At 46.9% G+C, this 21,722-nt stretch overlaps 1 protein-coding gene across 1 annotated transcript; it reads left to right on the forward strand.

Moving 5' to 3' along the window:
* Positions 1 to 5,501: 5,501 nt before the first annotated feature.
* BHLHE41 (basic helix-loop-helix family member e41) lies at positions 5,502 to 11,525 on the forward strand. Its single transcript, XM_080811883.1, has 5 exons — positions 5,502 to 7,155; positions 7,295 to 7,358; positions 7,686 to 7,793; positions 8,119 to 8,230; positions 8,697 to 11,525. Exons 1-5 carry the CDS (start codon positions 7,094 to 7,096, stop codon positions 9,821 to 9,823), a joined length of 1,473 nt encoding a protein of 490 aa, XP_080668009.1. The 5' UTR covers positions 5,502 to 7,093; the 3' UTR covers positions 9,824 to 11,525.
* The last annotated feature ends 10,197 nt before the right edge of the window (positions 11,526 to 21,722 follow it).

Here is a 21,722-nt window from a genome sequence, read left to right on the forward strand (position 1 = left end):
AGACAAGGCCCAGCAGCATACCTCAGGCCTCAGGTTCTCTGTTGCCTGACGTCACTATTTACTACATGGCAATGACAAGTTACCTAAAGTCTCTGAACTTGAGTTTTTCCATCTACAAAGTGGAGTTGATGGAGCCTAGATCCAGGAGTTGAGAGAACTAAATAAGGTTTGCAGGACAACTGCCTGAATACCAGTGCACACTAACGTGCCCCAGAGACGCCTTCTCTTACAGGGTTCACTTCTCCACCCAGCCTCAGAGACTGGCCCCCCACCTCCCATCCTACTGCTCTCCCCTCCCTCTCCTCTCCTCCCTCATCGATTTAAGAACGCAAGTCACTCACAATCTTCTGACCTAAAGTCGTTGTGGCCTCCGCCGGTGTTGCTGGAAGTGGATGACGTAGATGAAGGGCAAAGTCCTAGCTACAAGCAGGTGGACCCTACCAGAGAGAGCTTTCTGCAGGGAGTTGCTTCCTTTAACCCAGATGCCAGGGGCGGAAGGCAGAGCGATGCAGACAGAACAACCAGGGAACAGATGCCACTACATAAAAAGGAAGACAATCATTTCCCAGAAAACATGCAGCTGCAGTTTGCATTCTGCAGGAAAAGCAAAGCCTGGTAAATTCCCTCCTTACACAGATTTCTGTAATTATTAGCACTTAAGAATACAGATGTTAAAAAGCATGTGCTTAAGGGGCTAGTTAAGTTTGGGCAACTGCAGATGGAAAGACTGAAAATTTTCTGAAATTGATATTAAATACCCTCATACAATAAAGGGACACTGCCAACACACATGGCATAGAAGAGAAAAAAGGCCCACAGGCGAAGAAAAGAAGAGGACCTGAACAAGCCATTTCCTTTAGCCAGACCACCACAGAGATGGCTCACGCTGACCCAATATCCATTCTCTGCTCCCTCTGTACTAAAAGAACCCCTACATTATTGGAGACCCTCAACTAGAAAACTGTACTTCTAGCACTCCTGTAATAGGACTGGACGTCGATGTAAGCAGAAGTTATTGGGTAGAAATTATAAGGAATGCTCAAACACAGACCTTAACTGACACATCGAGTCTAGATTTCCATCCGTTTCCTTGTCAAGGACGATTATAAGTTAATATCAGAACCATATTACTTTTTTGGATAATTAGATACGAATTTAAGTTGCTTTAAGTTAACTGTCGAATAAATTTTACTGACAGTTCTAAGCGTAGATTAAATCCTCCCTAGCAAGTCTTTTTGTTGCCCTTATAAAGTACCAGACTCTGAGCAGACCAGACGGCTCTCCGCACTGGGCAGACACCATCTGAAATCAGTATTCAAGGAACATCCCTGTAACGGGCAGGTGAGATAAATGGGCGTCTAGTACATCTTATTCATTCCCAGTTGTGTTTCACAATGCATAAACATGTATCTCTTTGAAAACGTTCTGCAGATTTTCATCAGCTGTAACAAGGGTGAGGGGAAAGATGTCCAAAGACTCCATCTTCATGCAGCTTCTCTGGATTCCACCATCCGGCGAGTCCAGGAGAATCCAGAGAAATGCAGGGATCACTTTTCGGAAATCCTTATGGGCTTGTCACGTGCTCCTCACTCTACTTTTCTGGGTTCAATTAGAATCTTAAGCATGTGGGCCCCCAGAGAGACCAAGCAAATACTTGAGGAGAGGAGAGCCAGGAAGATTCCCCCTTATAGTTGTCTCTCCTGGTTGGCTTTTGCATGCGATCCCTTTAGGAATTTGAAGCATATATTAAATTCAGGACAACCTGCACGAGTGTTTGTGATTAATCACATAATTACAAAACACAAAGGTTTCAGCACTGATAAAATTCATTTCCTCTACTTCCTATTACGTGCTCCTTGGTGCTATGTAAAGACGAGTAAGTGTATAAGCTTCTGGAGCAGTGTTAACATAAATATAAAATGTGATTCATGTGTATGTTTATAACCACAGACACATTAATTGGTAGTCTCCAGAAAGACTTAAGTTCTTTTACAAATTAAACAGAGACACTTGTGCTGTTCCTGCTAATTTGCTGAGTATGGAACTGCAAAACCCAACCTTCTATTCTGGGATTTTAAATCTGGTAGCTTCACAAAATAGCATTATCAATATTTAAAAGCTATATTTGGCTCCTGGTGAGTAGCACTGGGGTTTCCCTCCCTTCTAAGATCCTTTTGTGAGGTGGCCTTCTTTCTGTGTTGCGCCTGACCACACTAACTTTTCTCCACTGAGAGCAGTGTGAGTGCCCAGAGAAAGGGTTCCAGGGGAAGCTTTTACTTACCCCTCATCTGTCATCTCACTCGGCCCCACCCCTACCTTCATTTTAGCATTAACCATAAACCTTTTACTTCAGATTTTTATGAACTCTGCTTCCTGGGACGCATTTCTCTTCTGGATGTAAAACGATGTAGAGCAACTGTAAATTTTCTGTCCACCACCCAAAACAGAGGTGATTAAGAAAGACATCTGCCCCACTAATGGGGTATTTTCACAGCAGTAGGGGCAGATCTGGGGTCTTTAAGGCTATTAAAGATGACCGCTAAGTTTGAATCAGACTGGGAATCCCAAAACACCCTAGTCACCTCCCGGGAGACCGGTAGGGCTCGCAGAACCCTAGAGGCAGAAAACCTCTCTTCTCTACGGAAACCTTAATCCTCTCAGGAGAGTTCAGTTTCTGCTGGAAATCCAAGACTTTGCAAGCAAACATGGTAAGACCTTCCAAAGTCACAAGATGAATATAATGAGCGTAGCGCTCAGAATACTTACGTGGGGGTGGGGGGAGGGGGTGGGAACTGGGATAAGTGTTCCCTTTCATTAGCGTCTCTATAGGTAGTGATTTCCCTACTTAACCAAAGAAAAGCAATGGAAGCAGCTTCCCCCTCACCTATTAAAAGGAGAAAGATGGGTATCTTTAATTGAAAGCAAGCCATCACAAAATTCTCTAATTATAGGCTCAAAGGGGTTTCAAGCTCATGTTGTATCTCCTTGGCTTTCAGCAGGACAGCATTAAATCTTCCTCAAAAAATACGACTCAACCTATTTTTAAACATATCCAAAGAGGGCATTCTAGTTTTCTGTTCCTTTGTTAGGCGATTTTTTTTTCCCTTTCTAACCTCACCACAGGTGAACTTTTGCTATTACTAACCTGCAGTCTTCGCATTAGAGTTCGGCTTGGTTTGCTCAGTGGAAATGGTGAACAGCTGGCCAACGTTAGCCTTTTCTACACTGTACTTCCATGTGTCCATCTGTATGAAATTATAACAATTAATTAGGAGATTTGGGTTTAAATCAATAAATTTGGAGCTAGATGCCAATGGAATCAATCACTCACTGACAAAAGACTGCTATCCTTCTTTCTCTCATATCTTTCTTTCTCTGCCATCTATTCCAGTGCTAACATCTCTCCTTTCCAACCTCTCTTCCAACAATGCCGCCCCCACCCCCTACACACACACACTACAACAAATGCCCACACTCACTGACACTGGTAAATTGCTTAAAACACAGCTACTTAACATTCAGACTTTGGCCCTATTACCCCCACCAAGGGGTAATAATCATTAAAAGCAGAGACTCTGGAGCCCACTGTCTGTGCTTAAATCCTGCTCTGGGAGCATAGGCACATTTTTTTCCTATCTCCCTACCTATCTACTACATCATCTGTAGCATGGAGGCAATAATGGGATCTACTTTATAGCGTTGTGGAAAAGATTAATGAGTTCATACATAAAAAGCCCCTAGAGTGGTTTTCAGGTTCTCTAATTGTAAATGCTATTATTAGTTATTAGCTATTATTACCTATTAGCTATTATTATACCCTTAGTTATTAGCTATTGTCATACCCTCCTTGCAGCAAAAGGTCATTAGAAAGCATTAAACTATGCCTGATAGGAAGTGGATAAGCAAGAAGTTATCCAGGTAAACAATGAAAGAAAAAAGACAAAAAGCAAAGAGATTAAAGAAAAAACGGTAAGAACAAAAGCAGACCTTCCATGGGGAAAAGTTAGAAAGAGGAAAACATAACAGAAAAGAAGAAAAGGAGAAATGAGTAAAAAGGTGGGCATGGAAAGGAAAGACAGAAGAAAAGGAGGACTGAGAACCACAAAGGAAACCAAAAATTAGAAATGATTCCATCCTCAGTTTGGGCTGGGCGTCTGAAAAAGAAAGGAGTGGAAGAGAAAGCAAAAATGGTGAGAAAGCCTGGGACAGGATGATGAGATCCAAGTAGTAACACAAAAGGATTAGTTTGCCGCGACAGGCCTCTCTGTCTTCCAATGACGCTAAGTGTACATCCAATAATACACCCATGATCCGCTAGTCTTCTTTGCCTTTTCCGAACTGTTTTAGAGTCCGCCCCAGAATTGGGCCCTACGGCTGGCCCTAGTCAGATGTCTGCCTTGTGTCTTGTCTGCTCTACCGACAAGGCCAGGATGAAGTGATCCAGACCTTATTTTCTTTTTTTTTTTTTTAAATTTTATTTATTTATCCGACAGAGGAAAGATCACAAGTAGGCAGAGAGGCAGGCAGAGAGAGAGGAGGAAGCAGGCTCCCCGCCGAGCAGAGAACCCGATGTGGGGCTCGATCCCAGGACCCTGAGATCATGACCTGAACCGAAGGCAGAGGCTTTAACCCGCTGAGCCACCCAGGCGCCCCAGACCTTATTTTCACTAAATATTCTATCTAGCCTTTTCTTACTTCGAACATTCACAAACCTATAAAGGGAGGTTTCACCTTAAAGGCATCCTCCTCCCCTCCCCCCTTTTGGGTCAATTTAGAACAAGCGGACAGTACTGCAGGCATATGCCGCTAGGAGGGCATCAAATTGCCCTCCCCACTAAAGAGAATTAACCACCCAATGACTTGGAAACAAGAGAGAGGTTGAATCGAGGTTAAAATAAAACCACTATTTAAAAATTACTTCTTCTAAGTATTATCCTTATTAAACTGCCTGTTTGGTGCAAACTCCGTCCCCATATTTGAGGAAGTCGAGAGACCTTCAAGGGCCCTCTCCCGAGACGAAGTGGACGGACCGCGAGCGTCTCCTCTTGCCCGGGTGAGCTTGGGCCGCCGCCGCTGCCGCTGCCGCCGCCGCAGCCGCCGCCGCGGGAGTCACGAAGCCAGACGCGGCGCGTCTCCGCCCAGGACTCGGGAGACTGCAGCAGCGCGCGCCGCCACCGCGGCCGGGCGGCTCCTGGAGGCTAGGAGGAGACGCGACTCCCGCAGACACGTGACCTCCTCCCAGCCGCCGCTTCCCGCGACCCAGATCCGTCCCCGGAACCCGCGCTTTGCGGGGAGGGCCGGTGGGGGGGGGTGGTACGGGGGGTACGCGTAGCGACCGCCCCAGCCCCCGCTGCGCCCCTCTGCGCGTTCCTTCGGCGTACTTCTCCCCTTGGTTCGTGCGCCGCTGGCAATCACGAAGGTTTCGGGGATAACCCAGGAGAATGTGAACCTTACTCTTGCTGCAGGATGGAAAGACCTTCGATTTTTATATCTATCTACTTATATAAGAGAAATCAACATATATTCTCTCCTTCCCGCCCCCAGCAGAGCCGAGTAGCGGCAGTAGCGGGGCGGGAACCCTGGGAGTCCCGCAGGACGAGCTTTCCCCCGGCCCCCTAGGCCCCTGGTCGCCCGCTGCGCCGGGCGGCGTGGGCAGTGCGCATCTCGGGGCACCTCTTGTAACTCTCGCTAGCAGTCAGTCATGCTCCCGGGATGGCTCTGGGGAGAGGTAACCCGGCTCGTGCTGGCTTGTGCTTCCCCGCGCCGGGCGCCGCGGCCACAGGGCGAGCGAGCGCGCGCGCGCACGGGTTCCCCGCGCAGTGATGTGGCAGCAGCGGCAGGTCGGATCACGTTGCTGGCCCTGTGCTGGTACCCGTTGGAGACAGGATTAAGGAGGGAGGCTTTGGAGGTGCCAGCGGTAGTAAACGTGGGCTCTGCACACTCCCGGCGTCGCTTATCACACGGCGGGAGGGCGTACGTGGGGGGGGGGTGGGAGACCACGCAGCACCACCCGAGGCGATGAGGGGCGACGGAGTTTAGCCGGCGAGTGATAATGCTGCATTGCTTTTCCGCGGTAGCCCCTCTTGTGCCCCCCCTCCCCTCCCTCCCGCCGCGTTCCTCTGGGAGCACCAGAGGCCCCAAACGTCGTCATCTGCTTCTGTGATTAGTGGCACCGCAATTCCGGCTGCTGCGGGAAGTTTGGGTGGCCCAGGGACACCGTGTCGCCGAAAGACACTTGGATTGCGACGTTCTGACTCAGTGACTACATTTTCATTTATTTTAAATCTTTCAGGGAACGGATTTCAAGTTGCCCCATTAGGGGGCAACCTCCAACCAGGGCCAAGGGGTCCCCCCAGGCCACTGAGCGGTGAGCAAACAAGTCTCCAAATTTTCCTTTGGGACTGAAGTTTACCCACCGTGAATTCTCTCTTTCCTTTCTCCGGTCCAAACCACCAATGCAGTCGGTGGCGAAGCAAAAAGCCACGTTCACGTTCCTGCACCGTAATGACGGACGAACTGAGGGAGTAGCATTTCCGAGCCGAGGAAGCCCTGGCTGCCCCGCACCCCCCGGCGCCTCCACCCCCTCCCCCAGCTGACTGCAACGCCTTTGGGAAGATGAATAGCTTGGCCGAAGTTGTTTTTCCTTTCCGGTGGCCCTGATCAGGTGTCCCCGCCCCCTCCTGCCTCTCGCCTTCCCTCGTAGCCTGCTCCCGACACCCCCTCCTGGCCCGGCCCCTCCTCCCCCGCCCCCCTCCGGGCTGGACCGCGGATGGTACGTTCCGCACGTGAGCTGGGTGCTGGTCTGGCCGGCGACGCGCGTGCCCTGTGGCCAAACACTGCCCGGAGTGAGAGCAAACTACCAGCGCAGTGGGGCCGGCGCGAGTGTGCGTGCGTGTGTGTGCGTGTGTGCGAGAGAGCGAGCGCGGTGGGAGGGGGGGGGACCAACTGCTTCACACTTTCAACACTGCACTGAAGAAGGGAGAGAGAGACTGGAGACGCACAGATCCCCCCAAGATCTCCCAAAGCTATCGTCCCACAGATTATAGAACAGAACCCCAAAAATCGAAACAGAGGAAACGGACAGCGGTTGAACATGGACGAAGGAATTCCTCATTTGCAAGAGAGACAGTTACTGGAACATAGAGATTTTATAGGGTAAGGTGCACGCACCCTTGCGTATATCTGTCTAGGCTTCAGTTTGATTTTTTTTTTTCTTCTCCAGAAAGTGGTATGGATCGGGCAAGGACAGTGCTCCTCCCCGAATGGGTGCCTGATGCTGATTTCTGTTTTGCAGACTGGACTATTCCTCTTTGTATATGTGTAAGCCCAAAAGAAGCATGAAGCGAGACGATAGCAAGGTAAGTGTAAGTTTCCGATGTTCCCCATAACCTGCCTGGATAGTTAATTAGGACCATTGATTTCACAGCGAAGCTCTGCCCGCAAATATATTCCAGCCCTTGAGCTTCCCCAACTGTGAATTTTAAGTGGTTTGCTGGATACTCTCAGGGGGAGATTAAACATCACACCTGAATTCAAATTGCATTTCAGAACAGTCCAGAGCAAAAGGTTTCTTGGGCATAGTTTATCACATAATATGGGGGGGTGGTCGGGGGGGGTGCTTAATGTCTTATCCAATAAATGTGTAGCTTATTGTTGTCTTTCTTCCATGATTGTCGTATATTAAGGATACCTACAAATTACCGCACAGATTAATAGAAAAGAAAAGAAGAGATCGAATTAATGAATGCATTGCTCAGCTGAAAGATTTACTGCCTGAACATCTGAAGTTGACAGTAAGATGCACATTTTCATTCTTTGCTGCTCTCCAAGGGCGTGTTAATAGCTTGGTACTACTCCCAGAGATATAAGGATAAATGTAAATATCATAAGCCTTACTACTTGTGCTGTAGTGTAGAGTTTCCCACAAACTCAAGAGTAGGTGCTCACAACTGAAGGCAAGAAGTCATGTATAACCCGTCTTCTGGAAAGCTCAAGAAGTATAGGAATAGTACTTCTTTCGGAGTCTTTGCTTAAGTTGCTGTGCTGAGCGGAGAGCCAATCAAGCCAAATATGTGTTTTTAGTAACCAAGTGCCCCCTTCTCTTTTGCACCATTGCAGACTCTGGGGCATCTGGAGAAAGCGGTAGTCTTGGAATTAACTTTAAAACACTTAAAAGCTTTAACAGCCTTAACCGAACAGCAGCATCAGAAGATAATTGCTTTACAGAATGGTAAGTCAGTTCAGGGAGGCCAGCTCCCCCTGATGAACCCGGGCAGCCCACAGAGGGGCAGTGTTTAGGACTCTGCCCCCACCCCCCACCTCCTTCCTCGGACCCACGGGCTCACTCTCATTTGTTAAATTGCTTATACTTTCCCTTCGCTGGAAAGTGCCTATTTCCCGAAGCATCCTAGAGGCTTTCAGCAGAACTCAAAGGAATCAGATTTTTATTTAAAGTGGCGGTTGCGCTCTCCACTTTGGCTTTTCAGTTGGGAGTAGAGCGCCCCCCTGCTTCCCACCCCCGCCACCCCCCCCCCCGCCCCTCGGCAACCGGTGGATTATATCACCCGAATACAGAGAAAAAACCGAGATCACTTTAGTCAATGTAGGGCCCACGTGATAAGCAGATGTTTTAACGTCGGTATTTTTCTTGTTGCCTCCATTCCTCTGCCCCACCCCCACCCCCTTCCTCGTCCTAGGGGAGCGATCTCTGAAATCGCCCATTCAGTCCGACTTGGATGCGTTCCACTCGGGATTTCAAACATGCGCCAAAGAAGTCTTGCAATACCTCTCCCGGTTTGAGAGCTGGACGCCTAGGGAGCAGCGGTGTGTCCAGCTGATCAACCACTTGCACGCCGTGGCCACCCAGTTCTTGCCCACCCCCCAGCTGTTGACTCAACAGGTTCCTCTGAGCAAAGGCACCGGCGCGCCCTCGGTCGCCGCCCCCGCAGGGTCCGCGGCCGCCCCCTGCCTGGAGCGCGGGGGGCAGAAGCTTGAGCCCCTCGCCCACTGCGTGCCGGTCATCCAGCGGACTCAGCCCAGCGCCGAGCTCGCCGCCGAGAACGACACGGACACCGACAGCGGCTACGGCGGCGAGGCCGAGGCGAGGCCGGACCGCGAGAAGGGCAAGGGCTCCGGGGCGGGCCGCGTCACCATCAAGCAGGAGCCCCCCGGAGAAGACTCGCCGGCGCCCAAGAGGATGAAGCTGGATTCTCGCGGCGGCGGCGGGGGCGGCGGCGGCGGCGGCCTGGGGGGCGGCGCGGCGGCAGCGGCGGCCGCGCTGCTGGGGCCCGACCCTGCCGCCGCCGCAGCGCTGCTGAGACCCGACGCCGCCCTGCTCAGCTCGCTGGTGGCGTTCGGCGGAGGCGGGGGCGCGCCCTTCGCGCAGCCCGCCGCGGCCGCGGCCGCCGCGGCCCCCTTCTGCCTGCCCTTCTACTTCCTCTCGCCTTCTGCGGCCGCCGCCTACGTGCAGCCCTTCCTGGACAAGACTGGTCTGGAGAAGTACCTGTACCCGGCGGCGGCCGCCGCCCCGTTCCCACTGCTGTACCCCGGCATCCCCGCGCCCGCGGCCGCCGCCGCCGCCGCAGCCGCCGCAGCCGCCGCCGCCGCCTTCCCCTGCCTGTCCTCGGTGTTGTCGCCCCCTCCCGAGAAGGCCAGCGCCGCCGCCGCGACCCTCTTGCCGCACGAGGTGGCGCCCCCTGGGGCACTGCACCCCCCGCACCCGCACGGCCGCACCCACCTGTCCTTCGCCGGCGCCCGCGAGCCCGGGAACACGGAGAGCTCCGCTCAGGAAGATCCCTCGCAGCCAGGAAAGGAAACCCACTGAATCCTCGCCCCCTTTCTTAGACAGGACGAGGGTTCTCGCGGAATAATAATATTAATAAGTAAAACACCCTTAACGTTTTTAAGGGAGGAAGTGTAATAGATGCACGACAGGCTTTTAAAACAACAACACAGGTGTTTTGTGTACATTCGGAGTTCCTGTTTTGCTCATCCCTCACCACCCCACCCTCCGCACACTAACGGCCCTTTCTTCCCCCACCAGCTATAAAAGAACCTCTGCAATATTGATACTTTCTTTAAAGAATTCGCCCAAATCAGTTTTGCCTTTCTTTAGGCCATGTTCCATTATCTTTTTAAAATGCAGAACCTATTTCCGAGGGAGAAGGGTCTGCTTCGTGGGGGAGCTGACTGAACCAGGGTAGGGGAACTGTGGCCCAGGAGTTGTCTAAAAGCCAGAGGGTAGTTTCTATCTCCCCGCATAGCTCTCCCACCTGCTTCAGGAGGCGTTCCACAAGCAGAATGAGGATCTTTTAGAATTGAATTTACTCTTCAGTATTTTATAATGTTCAGCTTTTTAAAAGGCATATATTTTTCAAAGAGGAAGAAGTGCGGATCCAGTCACTTACGTTGCAACCTCTTCTGAAGTGGTTTGAATGGTATCCCTTAGTAACTTGCTCTTGTTTAAAGAGACTCAGAGTTGGGCCATTGTCAGAACTGAGTCAGGGAAGGAGATGGATGAGGAAGGCCAGAATCATTCTTGGTACATTTACTAGCACTTTATGGAGAAATTAACCGTGAATTAATTGACGTGTCTTAATTTCATTCTTTGATATATATACATATACACATATGTATATATATAGTGCATCTATTCCCACGTTGTCATTATTTAATTCACCATGTTTCTAAGTTTTTATAATCTTGCTGTAAAAAAAAAAAAAAGGAATGTGCACTGAACTTAAAAACAAATCCAAAATGATTTCTCCTATTTTCTGTTAAATAACAAAAGTGGAGGAAAGCATTAAACTGGTCAGTTTTGATTGGAAATGCTGTAAAGATGTGGAATGAAGCCTTGGGAGGCCTTCCTATCTCCAAGTCTATGTATTTTCTGGAGACCAAACCAGATACCAGATAATCACAAAGAAAGCTTTTTTAATAAGGCTTAAACCAAGACCTTGTCTAGATATTTTTAGTTTGTTGCCAAGGTAGCACTGTGAGAAATCTCACTTGAATGTTATGTAAGGGGTGAGACACAACAGTCTGACTATAAGTGAAGAAAATATCTGGGTCTTTTAGTCAGTTTGGTGCATTTGCTGCTGCTGTTGCTACTGTTTGCCTCAAACGCTGTGTTTAAACAACGTTAAACTCTTAGCCTACAAGGTGGCTCTTATGTACATAGTTGTTAATACATCCAATTAATGATGTCTGACATGCTATTTTTGTAGGGAGAAACTATGTGCTAATGATATTTTGAGTTAAAATATCTTTTGGGGAGGATTTGCTGAAAAGTTGCACTTTTGTTACGATGCTTATGCTTGGTACAAGCTTATGCTGTCTTAAATTATTAAAAAAAAATAAATGCCGTCTGCAAGAAACCAGCTGGTTTAGAAAATTTTAGTATGTGAAGATAAACTAGAAATTATCTTTATATTCTAGTATTTTCAGCACTCCGTAAATTCTATTACCTAAATATTGCCACACTATTTTGTGATTTTAAAATTCTTACTAAGGAATAAAAACTTTAATATACGATATGAGATTGTCTAATAATTAAAAAGGCATAATGCTCCATTAGTTTTAAGGTATCTATGAATTTAGGGATGAAAGTTATTAACGTTCTCAGATATACAACTTTGTCATTGGCTTGATAGCACACATTTCCAGTTTCTTACTAGCCTTCAGGCTCTGGCTGTGTCTGCCTACTTGTTTCCAATGTATCTCAATGAAAAGTGCAAAAGAAAAACCTACCAATCCCTTGCGTGGTCTGTTTATGTTAGACCCAATTTGCTCATGATTTTGATTGATGAATTTTTGACTTCTCATCTTAATTCCAGATAGACTTTTGGATGGTCTGGCGTTTCTCCTTCACTGGGTCCAGAATAAATACACTGCCACTTAGGGGTGCTTAACTTTCTTCTTATATTTTTAGCTCCTTAACCTTTATAAAACAATTCTCCTGTGGGACTTAATCATGGAATTCAAGGAAAAGAAATAAATTAGTTGTAGGCTTTTCTCAGATTCATGGCCAAATTTGTGATTTGATATGGGAAGGATTGTCAATTTTTCATTTCAGTAACCTTCACAAACCCCTTGATTTTTGAAAGGTGTTGAAATAATAGTCAAAATTTATGAGATGTAGAAAAAGTGCTCCCTCTGCTGACTTACGACAACCAAACTACCAAGTCCTAGAATGGGGAGCCAAAGGAACCTCAGAGATAAATTTTTCCAGCCCCCTGCATTTTACAATATGAAGTCCAGAGCTATCCTATACCCTCCTAAGATCAGACAAATAGCTACCTGTAGCTAGCAAAAGAGGCCAAGATCTACTGCATCCCCAAGTCAGTAAACTACCTACCACCACAGCATCTTCAACCACATAAACTGAATTTGATTGGACAGCATTCATGAAACGTCATAAATAAACCACAAGAACAAAGGAAGTAAAAATTACCATTAGAAAACCATGTAGGATTTTGGAGCATTGTAATCTACTAAACTTAGAAAAATATTGTCTAACTCAGAATACTTGGAAAAAGTAGTATTTTAAGTACTTTGAGCTACATCTTAATGTCATATTGTAATAATATTAGTTTCATAACCAAAAAAGATTCAAATTTAATTGGAGAAAAATAGATGTTTTAGCAATTGCATAATTTCGGTATGATAAAGTAAAAAACCTTAGGGCTGGACCAGATTTTATAGGTCAGTTATTTAGTCCAAATGCCCATGTACTTACATGGTAATAAGATAAAGTTAGATTTTCAGAACTGAAAAATAATACTGTCTATATGGCATCTGAAATTTGTTATTTTGGTAATTGATTATTTTATGAATTAAAACACTGGAGTAGTGACTCCAAGTATGATTCACTAAGGATGGTCCTATACCTGCAGTGGTGAACTTTAAGCAAAAACGTGTTGTAATATATGTGATTTTTCAACTTAAGACAAATACCAATCGTGGATTAGTGCTGCTTGTATACGTATAGTATACCTATAGTATTATGCCACTTGATTTTGCATACATATATTTCTCAGCAAACATTATTCTGAATTGATAAGTGGCCTTTTCCCCAAAAGAGCTAAGGCACTAGAAACTACATTGCAATAACTATTTAAAGTTTGACTGGGGTTTTAGTTCCTATCATTGTGAAAAGTTTTTTTTTTTTCATTTAGTTCTCTGTTATTGGCCATGCAGGCCCTAAGTTTTGTTCGAAAGTAGGTAAAGGAAGCCTCAGCCTATTTCTGAATGTGTCACAGGTCAGTTCTGAACCTCTCCGTGGAAGGTGATTGCCAATCTGAGATCCTTAGAAGACAAGGCTGGGCAAACATACTAAGGCCTTTAGATGAAAATGAACAGAGCCCTCCTGAACCAATGAAGGCCATTACAATGCTAAAAGCTGGCTGTACTATGGTGATAATTGTCTTTTACTTCAGATGGCAATCTGGTGTTTTCCATTAAACAAAAATTCGTAACCTACCAGACCCTCACATCAATACCCATTGTTCTGTGTTGCTTTACATCAGCTCAAAATGGGTATACTGTGTAGGCTTAAATACAATGTTAAGTTCTAGTTTTCATAGAATTTAATAGAAGATTTACACAGAAAATATCACATATTTCCTGTGAGATTTATACCAAAAAACATGTTCAGCATGTACTTTAAAAATAGGCTCCTAGAAAGGAGTTGGACATTTGTCTTATAATTGGGCTGCTCACACTAGTTCAGTGATTCCATACTGGAAACTCCGACCAAATGTCAAACTATACCTTTTTAAAAGTTGGTATTTTAAAATTCTGAATCCAGTGATGTCCAAGTTATCTGGCCTCAGGAGACAATATGTGACCCCATGAAACAATGATTCAGAAAACTGAAGCTTCTATGTTCAAGTGCCATATTGTTTATCTTTTCTTTTCTTTTTTTCCTTACATTTTTTTTAGCGGAAAACTTACTAAAATATGTTACATGTGTCCTCTAAAGTGTCTAAATATGTCTTAGAAAGAAGTACCCTTTCCGTAGTTATCCATTCCAATAAATCAGGGTCACCATGATAAACATCACTTTTGCACAATGTATGTCATCTGCGAGTACGGAATCTGCGCTAAATTCTTTTTGAGTTCTTATATCTGCTTTTTATAGGTTTTTCAGTCTCTTTACTCATGATCAGGCTGCCAACTGTCACTTCTTGATGTGTCAGAGTGCCTGCCTCCAACTTATCTAATTTGCTATCTCTGACTTACTGTGGCCTGGGAAACCAGTTAACCAAAACCACACCCATTTGAAATGTGTCTAAAATTAGAATAAATAGGCTCTACCAGAAGTATCTGAGGGGCACTTTTCTAAATTGTGTGAGCATGTACAATCAGTAACATGTTTCTCCCACAACCTTTTTTTCCCCTTCATTTCTTTTGTTTTGCACATTCTCAGCAATATTCCCTATCAGAACACTTATGCAAAAGCCCTCAGATATTTTATATATTTTTGATCATCTTATTACATAAAAAAGCAGCTTGCTAATGGCATTCTTCCACAACTAACCACAAAATACAGACATTTACACAACCGAAACAAGTTATTTTATTTTGTCAAAATTTCTTTCTCTCTGTTTGATAGGAATAGGGGACCAATGGTTATTAGTGAAAACTGATTCAGCACTTTGATTCACGGATGACCCTGGCCCTGCTTCATTTCTTCCACCTCTGAGTTTTGGGAATATTGGGTGACAGGTTCAGCAAAAGCATTCTGCAGAACTGGGAGGGAGGTTTTGAGGCCCACATGCTGACTCTGAATTTAGACACACCGGTCAGAGAGCTTCTGGTCAGAGGTTTCAGACTCCCTACTGGTGGCAACACACTCCTTTCTCCACGCGCCTCTAAATTCAATAAACAGTGGGTATGGGGATACAGGCATTTGTTTTGCTCCTATTGTATGTGAGGTGCTGTGATAATGGTGGAGAACCAAAGATTAATAATCTCGGGAGATCTCAAAGTCTAGTAGAAGAGACAGACCCATACCAAAATAGATCACAGTGCAACCTACTGAGTGCTGTAGAAAGGTGAACACGATACTAGGGGTGAGGGGGGACTACCTTAATCTGCGTGGGTCAGAGGCCTAGAGTTGTAGCTGGATTTCACAGAACGAACAGGTGAATGAGTCCATGGGGCCATCACCAAGGAGAAGGTTCTGATACACTCGGGTCCTGTGCTGAGCACCAGGAGTTTAATTGGCTCTATTTGACTAAGTTCCTAGCACTGATATCCTAATTCCTCAGTCTCTTTAGAACTTGACTGCTGTGCTGACTCTCACCATCATTTCCTCCTGAGAACCTAAACCATGAGCTGGGACTGAGGGGGCCATGGTGTTCTCTACTGCAAAGGACAGCATTTATAGCATGATAATTGCTAATGCAAAAGGTGGGGAGAAGGGGCTAGTACCTCACAAGCAGCTTGGTCTCACCTCAACCATCTATCTGTCTTACAGAAGAAATTAAGGGTGATTTCTTTCCCTTCAAGTAAGGGTATGATGACCCTGTTCTTCACTCAATACCTGAAGGGAAAATGAGAGAGAGAAAGAGAGCATGCGCACGTGCACAATTCTAGAGGGAAACAAGGAATCCTAACTTTAAAAACTCCAGGAGGAAGCTGAAGCAAGCAACTAGACCAAGGTCACATAACTCAGTAAGCAGCAGAATCAGAATAAAATCAGGACCCAGATTTTTTGGTTCTGAGTCCACTGCTCTTTGTGTTATTACCCTATAGCAATAACAGTGAGGAGGGGGCAGTCTGAGCTTTGCTCATGACATGAGTTGAGCTGGTCCATGTGAGATCCTAAGAGGCAGAGTATGTGTTGTTGGTGGAGAAAGGAAAGATGGTTAGGTAATTAATGCCTTCCTAAAACATGGCATAGAGCAAGCAATAATTGGAGATACAGCAGATCTTGGAGACACAATATTCAAGGTCCCCTACAAAGAACCCTACAATTCCACTGTGTACTCAATTTGGAGACACCCAGAAATGTGCCCTCTTTTGTTTGGAAGTCCCGGCAAGATCTGGTGAGCTCTCCACCTCTGCCTCTACCCCTCCTACCTGTGTGCCTCTGGTTAACTCTAAATTTAGACTCTCCATGAAAGAAGGGATCAAAGCAAACTATGAATCTAAATAAGGAAAATTTAGAAATTGAGGAAGTAGGAAAGAGGGTGATTTGCTACAGTTTTTATATCGGATACTTTTAGGGTGTTGTAAACTTTTGCTACAGGTTCAATTTGAAGCCCTTTACATACTGGTATATACATTTGTACCCCTAGAATATAAAATGTTTCACAACTTAAGTATTGATATCCACCAAATAGCCCTGTAATAAACTTTGCTTCCATTATGCGGCTCTGAAGGTTCAGTATCATGTGTAGAAAATTAGTTTTCACAGGGGAACTTGAACCTGGATCCAATTCCTGTAGACCTCAGTGACTTAAGAGTGGTCAGAAAAAATTCTGTAATACATTTTAAAGACGTGGTCTCCTCTCGGATACCTTAAGCAGGGCTGGGTTTTCGAGTATATATTATATTGAACAAGGCTCATCTGCATAGCTATACTGTAGCTAGCTGGGTGATCCTCATGTGACCGAACAGGTGAAGAAACCTGACGGTAAGCCCGCACTCCTGCAGAGCTCTGCAGACGCAAGTGGGCGCGATGAAGCATCTATTTCTGAGCTCTGGGTTTGAAACGTACTCATTTAAAAACTGGTAGACCAACTCTAGCGCCTTGAATCGCCACGCTAGCGCTGCTGGGTGGAGAATTAAAGCGGGGTGTGTGTGGGGGGCAATAATGTCATCAGCCTTGAGATCTTCAAGGAGTTCTAGGATTGGAAAGAGAGAAGCATTCTTAGGTTGCCTAGCGATAAATCTGCGGATGATATCATTCTCCCCGAGGCCGGCCTCCCCCTCCGGACCCCTCCCGGCCGGCTTTCCTCCTCACCCCCCTCCCACGCCGGGGTTCAAAGTACAGCCGCGCGGGGTGAGGGAGCCGGAGCCGGACGCGGCGCTGTCACGTGCGCCCGCACATGCCCCGGCGCACGCTGCGCGGCACGTGAGAGGGGGCGGGGCGGGGGCGGGGAGGCGCCCGCAGGCGGCCTTCCGCGCATGCGCACTAGCCCCCACGCCCGCGGCCCCCCAGACACGGGCGGACGGAGGGGCGGACAGGCGGCCGGCGGGCTGGGGTTGGGGGTGGGGGCACGGAGGAGCGGAATGGAGGGCCGAGGGCGGGGCCGCCGGGTGGGGTTGAGGACGCGCCCTCCCAACAGCTGCGACACCGTCTTCCCTGCCGAGTTTTAGCGGGCCGGGCTTAGGTAGTCATTCCTCCCAAATTAAAGCTGGCTCGGGCTCCGGGCTCCTCGAACCATTCTGACACAGCAGTTTCCTAGCTGCTTTCCTGGGCGCGGGTTAGAGGAAGGTCGACAGCCGCCCGGGGAGGGCCTCGGGGCGGGGACTTCAAGCCCGGGCTGGCCGCGGCTGGGGAAGTGACGGGCCAGGCGCGGGGGCGGGGGTTGTGGGGAAGGAAGGTGGCTGACACACCCGGCCGCGCCGGGACTAGGGCCAGACCGCGTGCTGCCCTGGTCCCTGGGCCACGTCTCGCTGGAGAAACCCCGGGCGGTCGGTGGACTGGGGAGAGTGCTAGACCAGGGGTCTGGGCAAACCAGGCTCGTGGAGGCATTGCGTCTTTCATTGGTCTCCGTTTTGCAAATTGAATTCCCACTCATTAAGCACTAGGGGATTTCGTTAATTGTGATAGAATACGCTGGGACTTTCCGTGCAGGGTATACGGAAAAAGAAGTGATTTTTGTGGCACCAGTGGATTCTGCATGGTGCAGTAAGGTGAACAAGTTAATGTAGTCAGGAGCTGAAGGAGGGCTTTTCTTTTTAAGTTATATTCGAAAAGATTGCTTACAGATCCCTTAGAAAAAATGATCAAATCCCACTTTCACTTTTCGAAGTGTTTACGTGGATTTTGTAAAACTTCTAGAAACATGCATGTTCATAAATGACCTAAAATGAGTAGTGTGGAGGAGTTTGGTCTTCATGATGCCCTTTAGATAACCGAGAATACCCAGAAGTGTAACAAAAGTAGGGAAGCACCACTGCCTCCTGCAAATATGGTTTTGGTCTTGTGATGGAAAGTGATCTCCGGCGTTGCCAGTAATATTTGGACAGGTCAGGTGCCAGTATTTGCAGAGACATCATAGAGTGGTTGTGTACTGTCCAGTGTAAAGGGCACAGCCAGTACCACCCTGGAGACAGACTGCTAGAAGCTAACAGACGTTCACAAAGCACAAGACGAATTCATTGTTTGTTGTTTGCCTTTTAATGATAGGTGTGCATAATGTCTGAGACAGCCTAGTTATTAATAATATCCTGAAAGTTGAAAAAGCAAAGATAGACTTCAAAGATGCGCTCAACAAATTTCTACTGAGCTCTATGTGCCAGACATCGGGGATCCGGCAGCGATCCATAACCGACAAATTCATCCCCCATTATGGTGCTCACAACTTGCGATAAAACCTCCCAAGTTCCCAGGCACTTGCCAAGCAATTATTATTGTGACAACTAGTGATCAGTATATCTCTGCACTGGATTTTTTTCACTTGGCACTTAATGAAAAATGCCAGATGAATGGAATAAATCTCTAGTCCCATCAATGCACACACCCTCTCTCCTCTTCCCTTTTCCCCTTCCCTCACCCCCTGGATCCACACTTGTCTGGTCTTCCAAGAGAGCAAGCTTCATCCTTACCCAGAATACTTGTGCTTCCTCCTCCATCTGCCTGCAACACTCAGCCCTAGATGCTTGGAAGCTGATTCCAAACCCCCCAGTCCCCACCTTTTTAGAGATGTCTGCTTAAATGCCGCTTTTTCAGAGAGGCCCTCCCTGAGCAGCCCAAAGGCCATATATAAAATATCAGTTCTCCCAGCATTCTTTATTTTTACTCTATTTTTTTTTCACAGCATGTATCACCGCTCACACAGTGTGTGTGTATACTGGTGTACATGTACACACACACACACACACACACACACACAATTTGCTTACTGCTTGTCTGACTCACTAGGATGAACAGGGACTTTGTTCTGTTCATTACTGTTTGCCCAGTGCCAAGAATGGTACCTGGCTGTAAATAAGTAAATATTTATTTGTCTTTTATAAAGAAACATGTATCAATTCTCAATCAATATTTGCTGGATGAATGAATGAACATCTCTGGCAACCACTTTAGCTTGGTCATCTCACCAAAGACCACAGCACAGCCCCTCTCAAAGTGTCCTTTTCCATATTATGAATCCATTTCCTCAACACTTACTCAGCAGCTGCTCTATTCCAGGCACTGCGTGACGAGGAGACGTCAGCAAATGGTGAGGAGTCAGAGGCAGTTAGCATCCCATACTAGCAAATGGGAAAAGACTTGGAGTGGTTTGATTGAATTTTATTGTCACAATAAAATTATAAGACATGGTATCAAAGCTTTAATTGAGTTCCCCTAACAAGAGAGTTAACATCAATTTCCTCTTATTCTGAATGATTGCCACTTATTACGTTAAAAACATTGTTTACTTAAATATCTTCTTTGAAATTATAAAATACTTGGATTATTTCTCCATCCCCTGAGTTAAAGAGAACAAGCCACACTAGCCCTGTAGAAGGAGCAAGTTTCAAAACAGGTTGTATGTCAGCTCTCAGCTGGCCCCTGACCCTGTGTAGGACTGAGCAAGACCCTCTGAGTTTCTCCCGGGATGGAACACCCAACACGTGTGGCCAGGGCTTGCGACTCGCAGATGCTCCAGCTCTTCACGGGCTCTGCCAGGTGTGGTAACCTTGTCCCCTGGCGAATGAGCTTCTTCCAGGCAAGAGCCAGCTTCATCTATTTACCAGTGTGTGCTCAGCACCCAGCGCTATACCTGGCACACAGTAAGCACTCAATAAATGGCTGTCGAAATCCAAACTGTCCTCTCCATTCCCACAGCCGTTGTCCTAGTTTCAAGCTTTATCAACTCTCACCTGCATTATTGCAAGAATTGGCTCAGTGGCCTTGGCCCAGCCTTCCTTTTCCCAAACACCGGCCACACAGCCGGCACAATCATATAGGAAAGCATCGCCAGGGACTCCCTATGACAGGAAACAGACATGAAGGCTTACACGCTCCCTTTCCCCCCTCCTCTTCTATTCTATCTCATCTCCTATTTCCCCCATCCAGGAATGGGCATCCAATGCCCCAGCTGCCCTGAACTACCACAGGTCCCTAAATATGCTCTGTACTCTCAAATGTTCATCTTTGAGTAGAAGAGCCTTTATTTGGAAGCCTCCTACTCATGCTTCAAAACTCAGCTCCAATTAAATCTCCTCTGCTTCCAAGACGATCTTAGTCAAAACTTAACCTCACCCACTCCTTTGCTTTGTGTTCTCTTAGTCCTTTCCTTAAATCTCCATTTGGGTGTTTAAAATCTTATTCCACAAACGTGAATGTGCAAGAAGTGGTGTGTGTTCTTGTTTTCTGTCAGTAATTGTAACTTCAAGCCACCTCCCCCAAGGCTGGTGGAAAACTGTCACTGTGAGCTCTCCTACTCCTACTGGCTTTAGGATTTCACAAGGACCCGGGATACCATGATTATAGAGGAAGAACCCCTTTATTCTCAGATTGTCCTAGATAACTGTCAGTGTCCAAGCCTGCTACTTGGTATCCCTAGCTCTTCTTCTTTCTGGGTAGGAGTTTTAGCCAATGCTAGATGATCTAGACCTTCAGGGCATTGGGTCCCCATTCTCCTCTGTGTCTTTGCCACACCAAGGAAATGCAGACCTGGGAGCCCATAGGCCTTACTGCTTCTGCTTCTACTTCTTCCTCCTAACATACCTCCAACCCGAGAGAGGGGTCTAGGGATGGGCAGTTAACCTACCTGAGTTGTGATGGTTAAGTGGAAGACCATAGGGAACGGTAGGGACCACAGGAAACAGTGGGGATGGGGTTGTAACCCCTAACAAGAGGCAGACATTACTTGCCCCAACTAATTGTAGTAAGATGAAAATGCAGCCCAGGATCGTCAGGCCGTCCAGTTTTTCTAGGAGAGGCTAAAATCTACATTTTAAGGTAAAAATCTACTTTCACATGTTGCCAACCATTTTTAACAACTTCAAAACACTATTTGTTCCAAATGAAGCACACCTGTAAATGTCTTAGCCCAGAGAAGGTCACTTCAAGACCTCTGCTTGAGAAGAGGCCTGGTGGGAGGTTTTCTTCAACCATTTAAGCCCAAACTTTCCCAACACAGATAGCCCTGAAGTCATTCTTGAAAACAGGTGGAGGGGAAGATACGACGAGAGTGGACACAGGTTAATGTCTCAGTAAATTACCTTGTCACACTGGGACTTTTCACATTGTATTGTGATTAATCATGTCTGTCTCCCACACATGGTGGCCCAAACCTGGCCACTCGGGCACCAGCTCCAGCCTCCGCTTGGCGCTCGGCCCTCGCTCGCTGCTGTGTGTCAGACTGTTTACTTGTTCTTAGCTCCTTCTCCAGTTTCTTTTATGACCCTCCCAGACTTCTCTCTCCCACTTACCTCAAGGCCTCTGCTTACCTCCAGACCGGTGACTCTCAGGCCAACCCCTGCTTCCTCAAGCGAATTCAGCCCATTGCACATAATACCCCCAAACCCTCAACTCCTCCTGCCCACCTCCTCCT

Source organism: Martes martes, assembly GCF_963455335.1.
Source record: "Martes martes genome assembly, chromosome: 8".
Classification (NCBI taxonomy): domain Eukaryota; kingdom Metazoa; phylum Chordata; class Mammalia; order Carnivora; family Mustelidae; genus Martes; species Martes martes.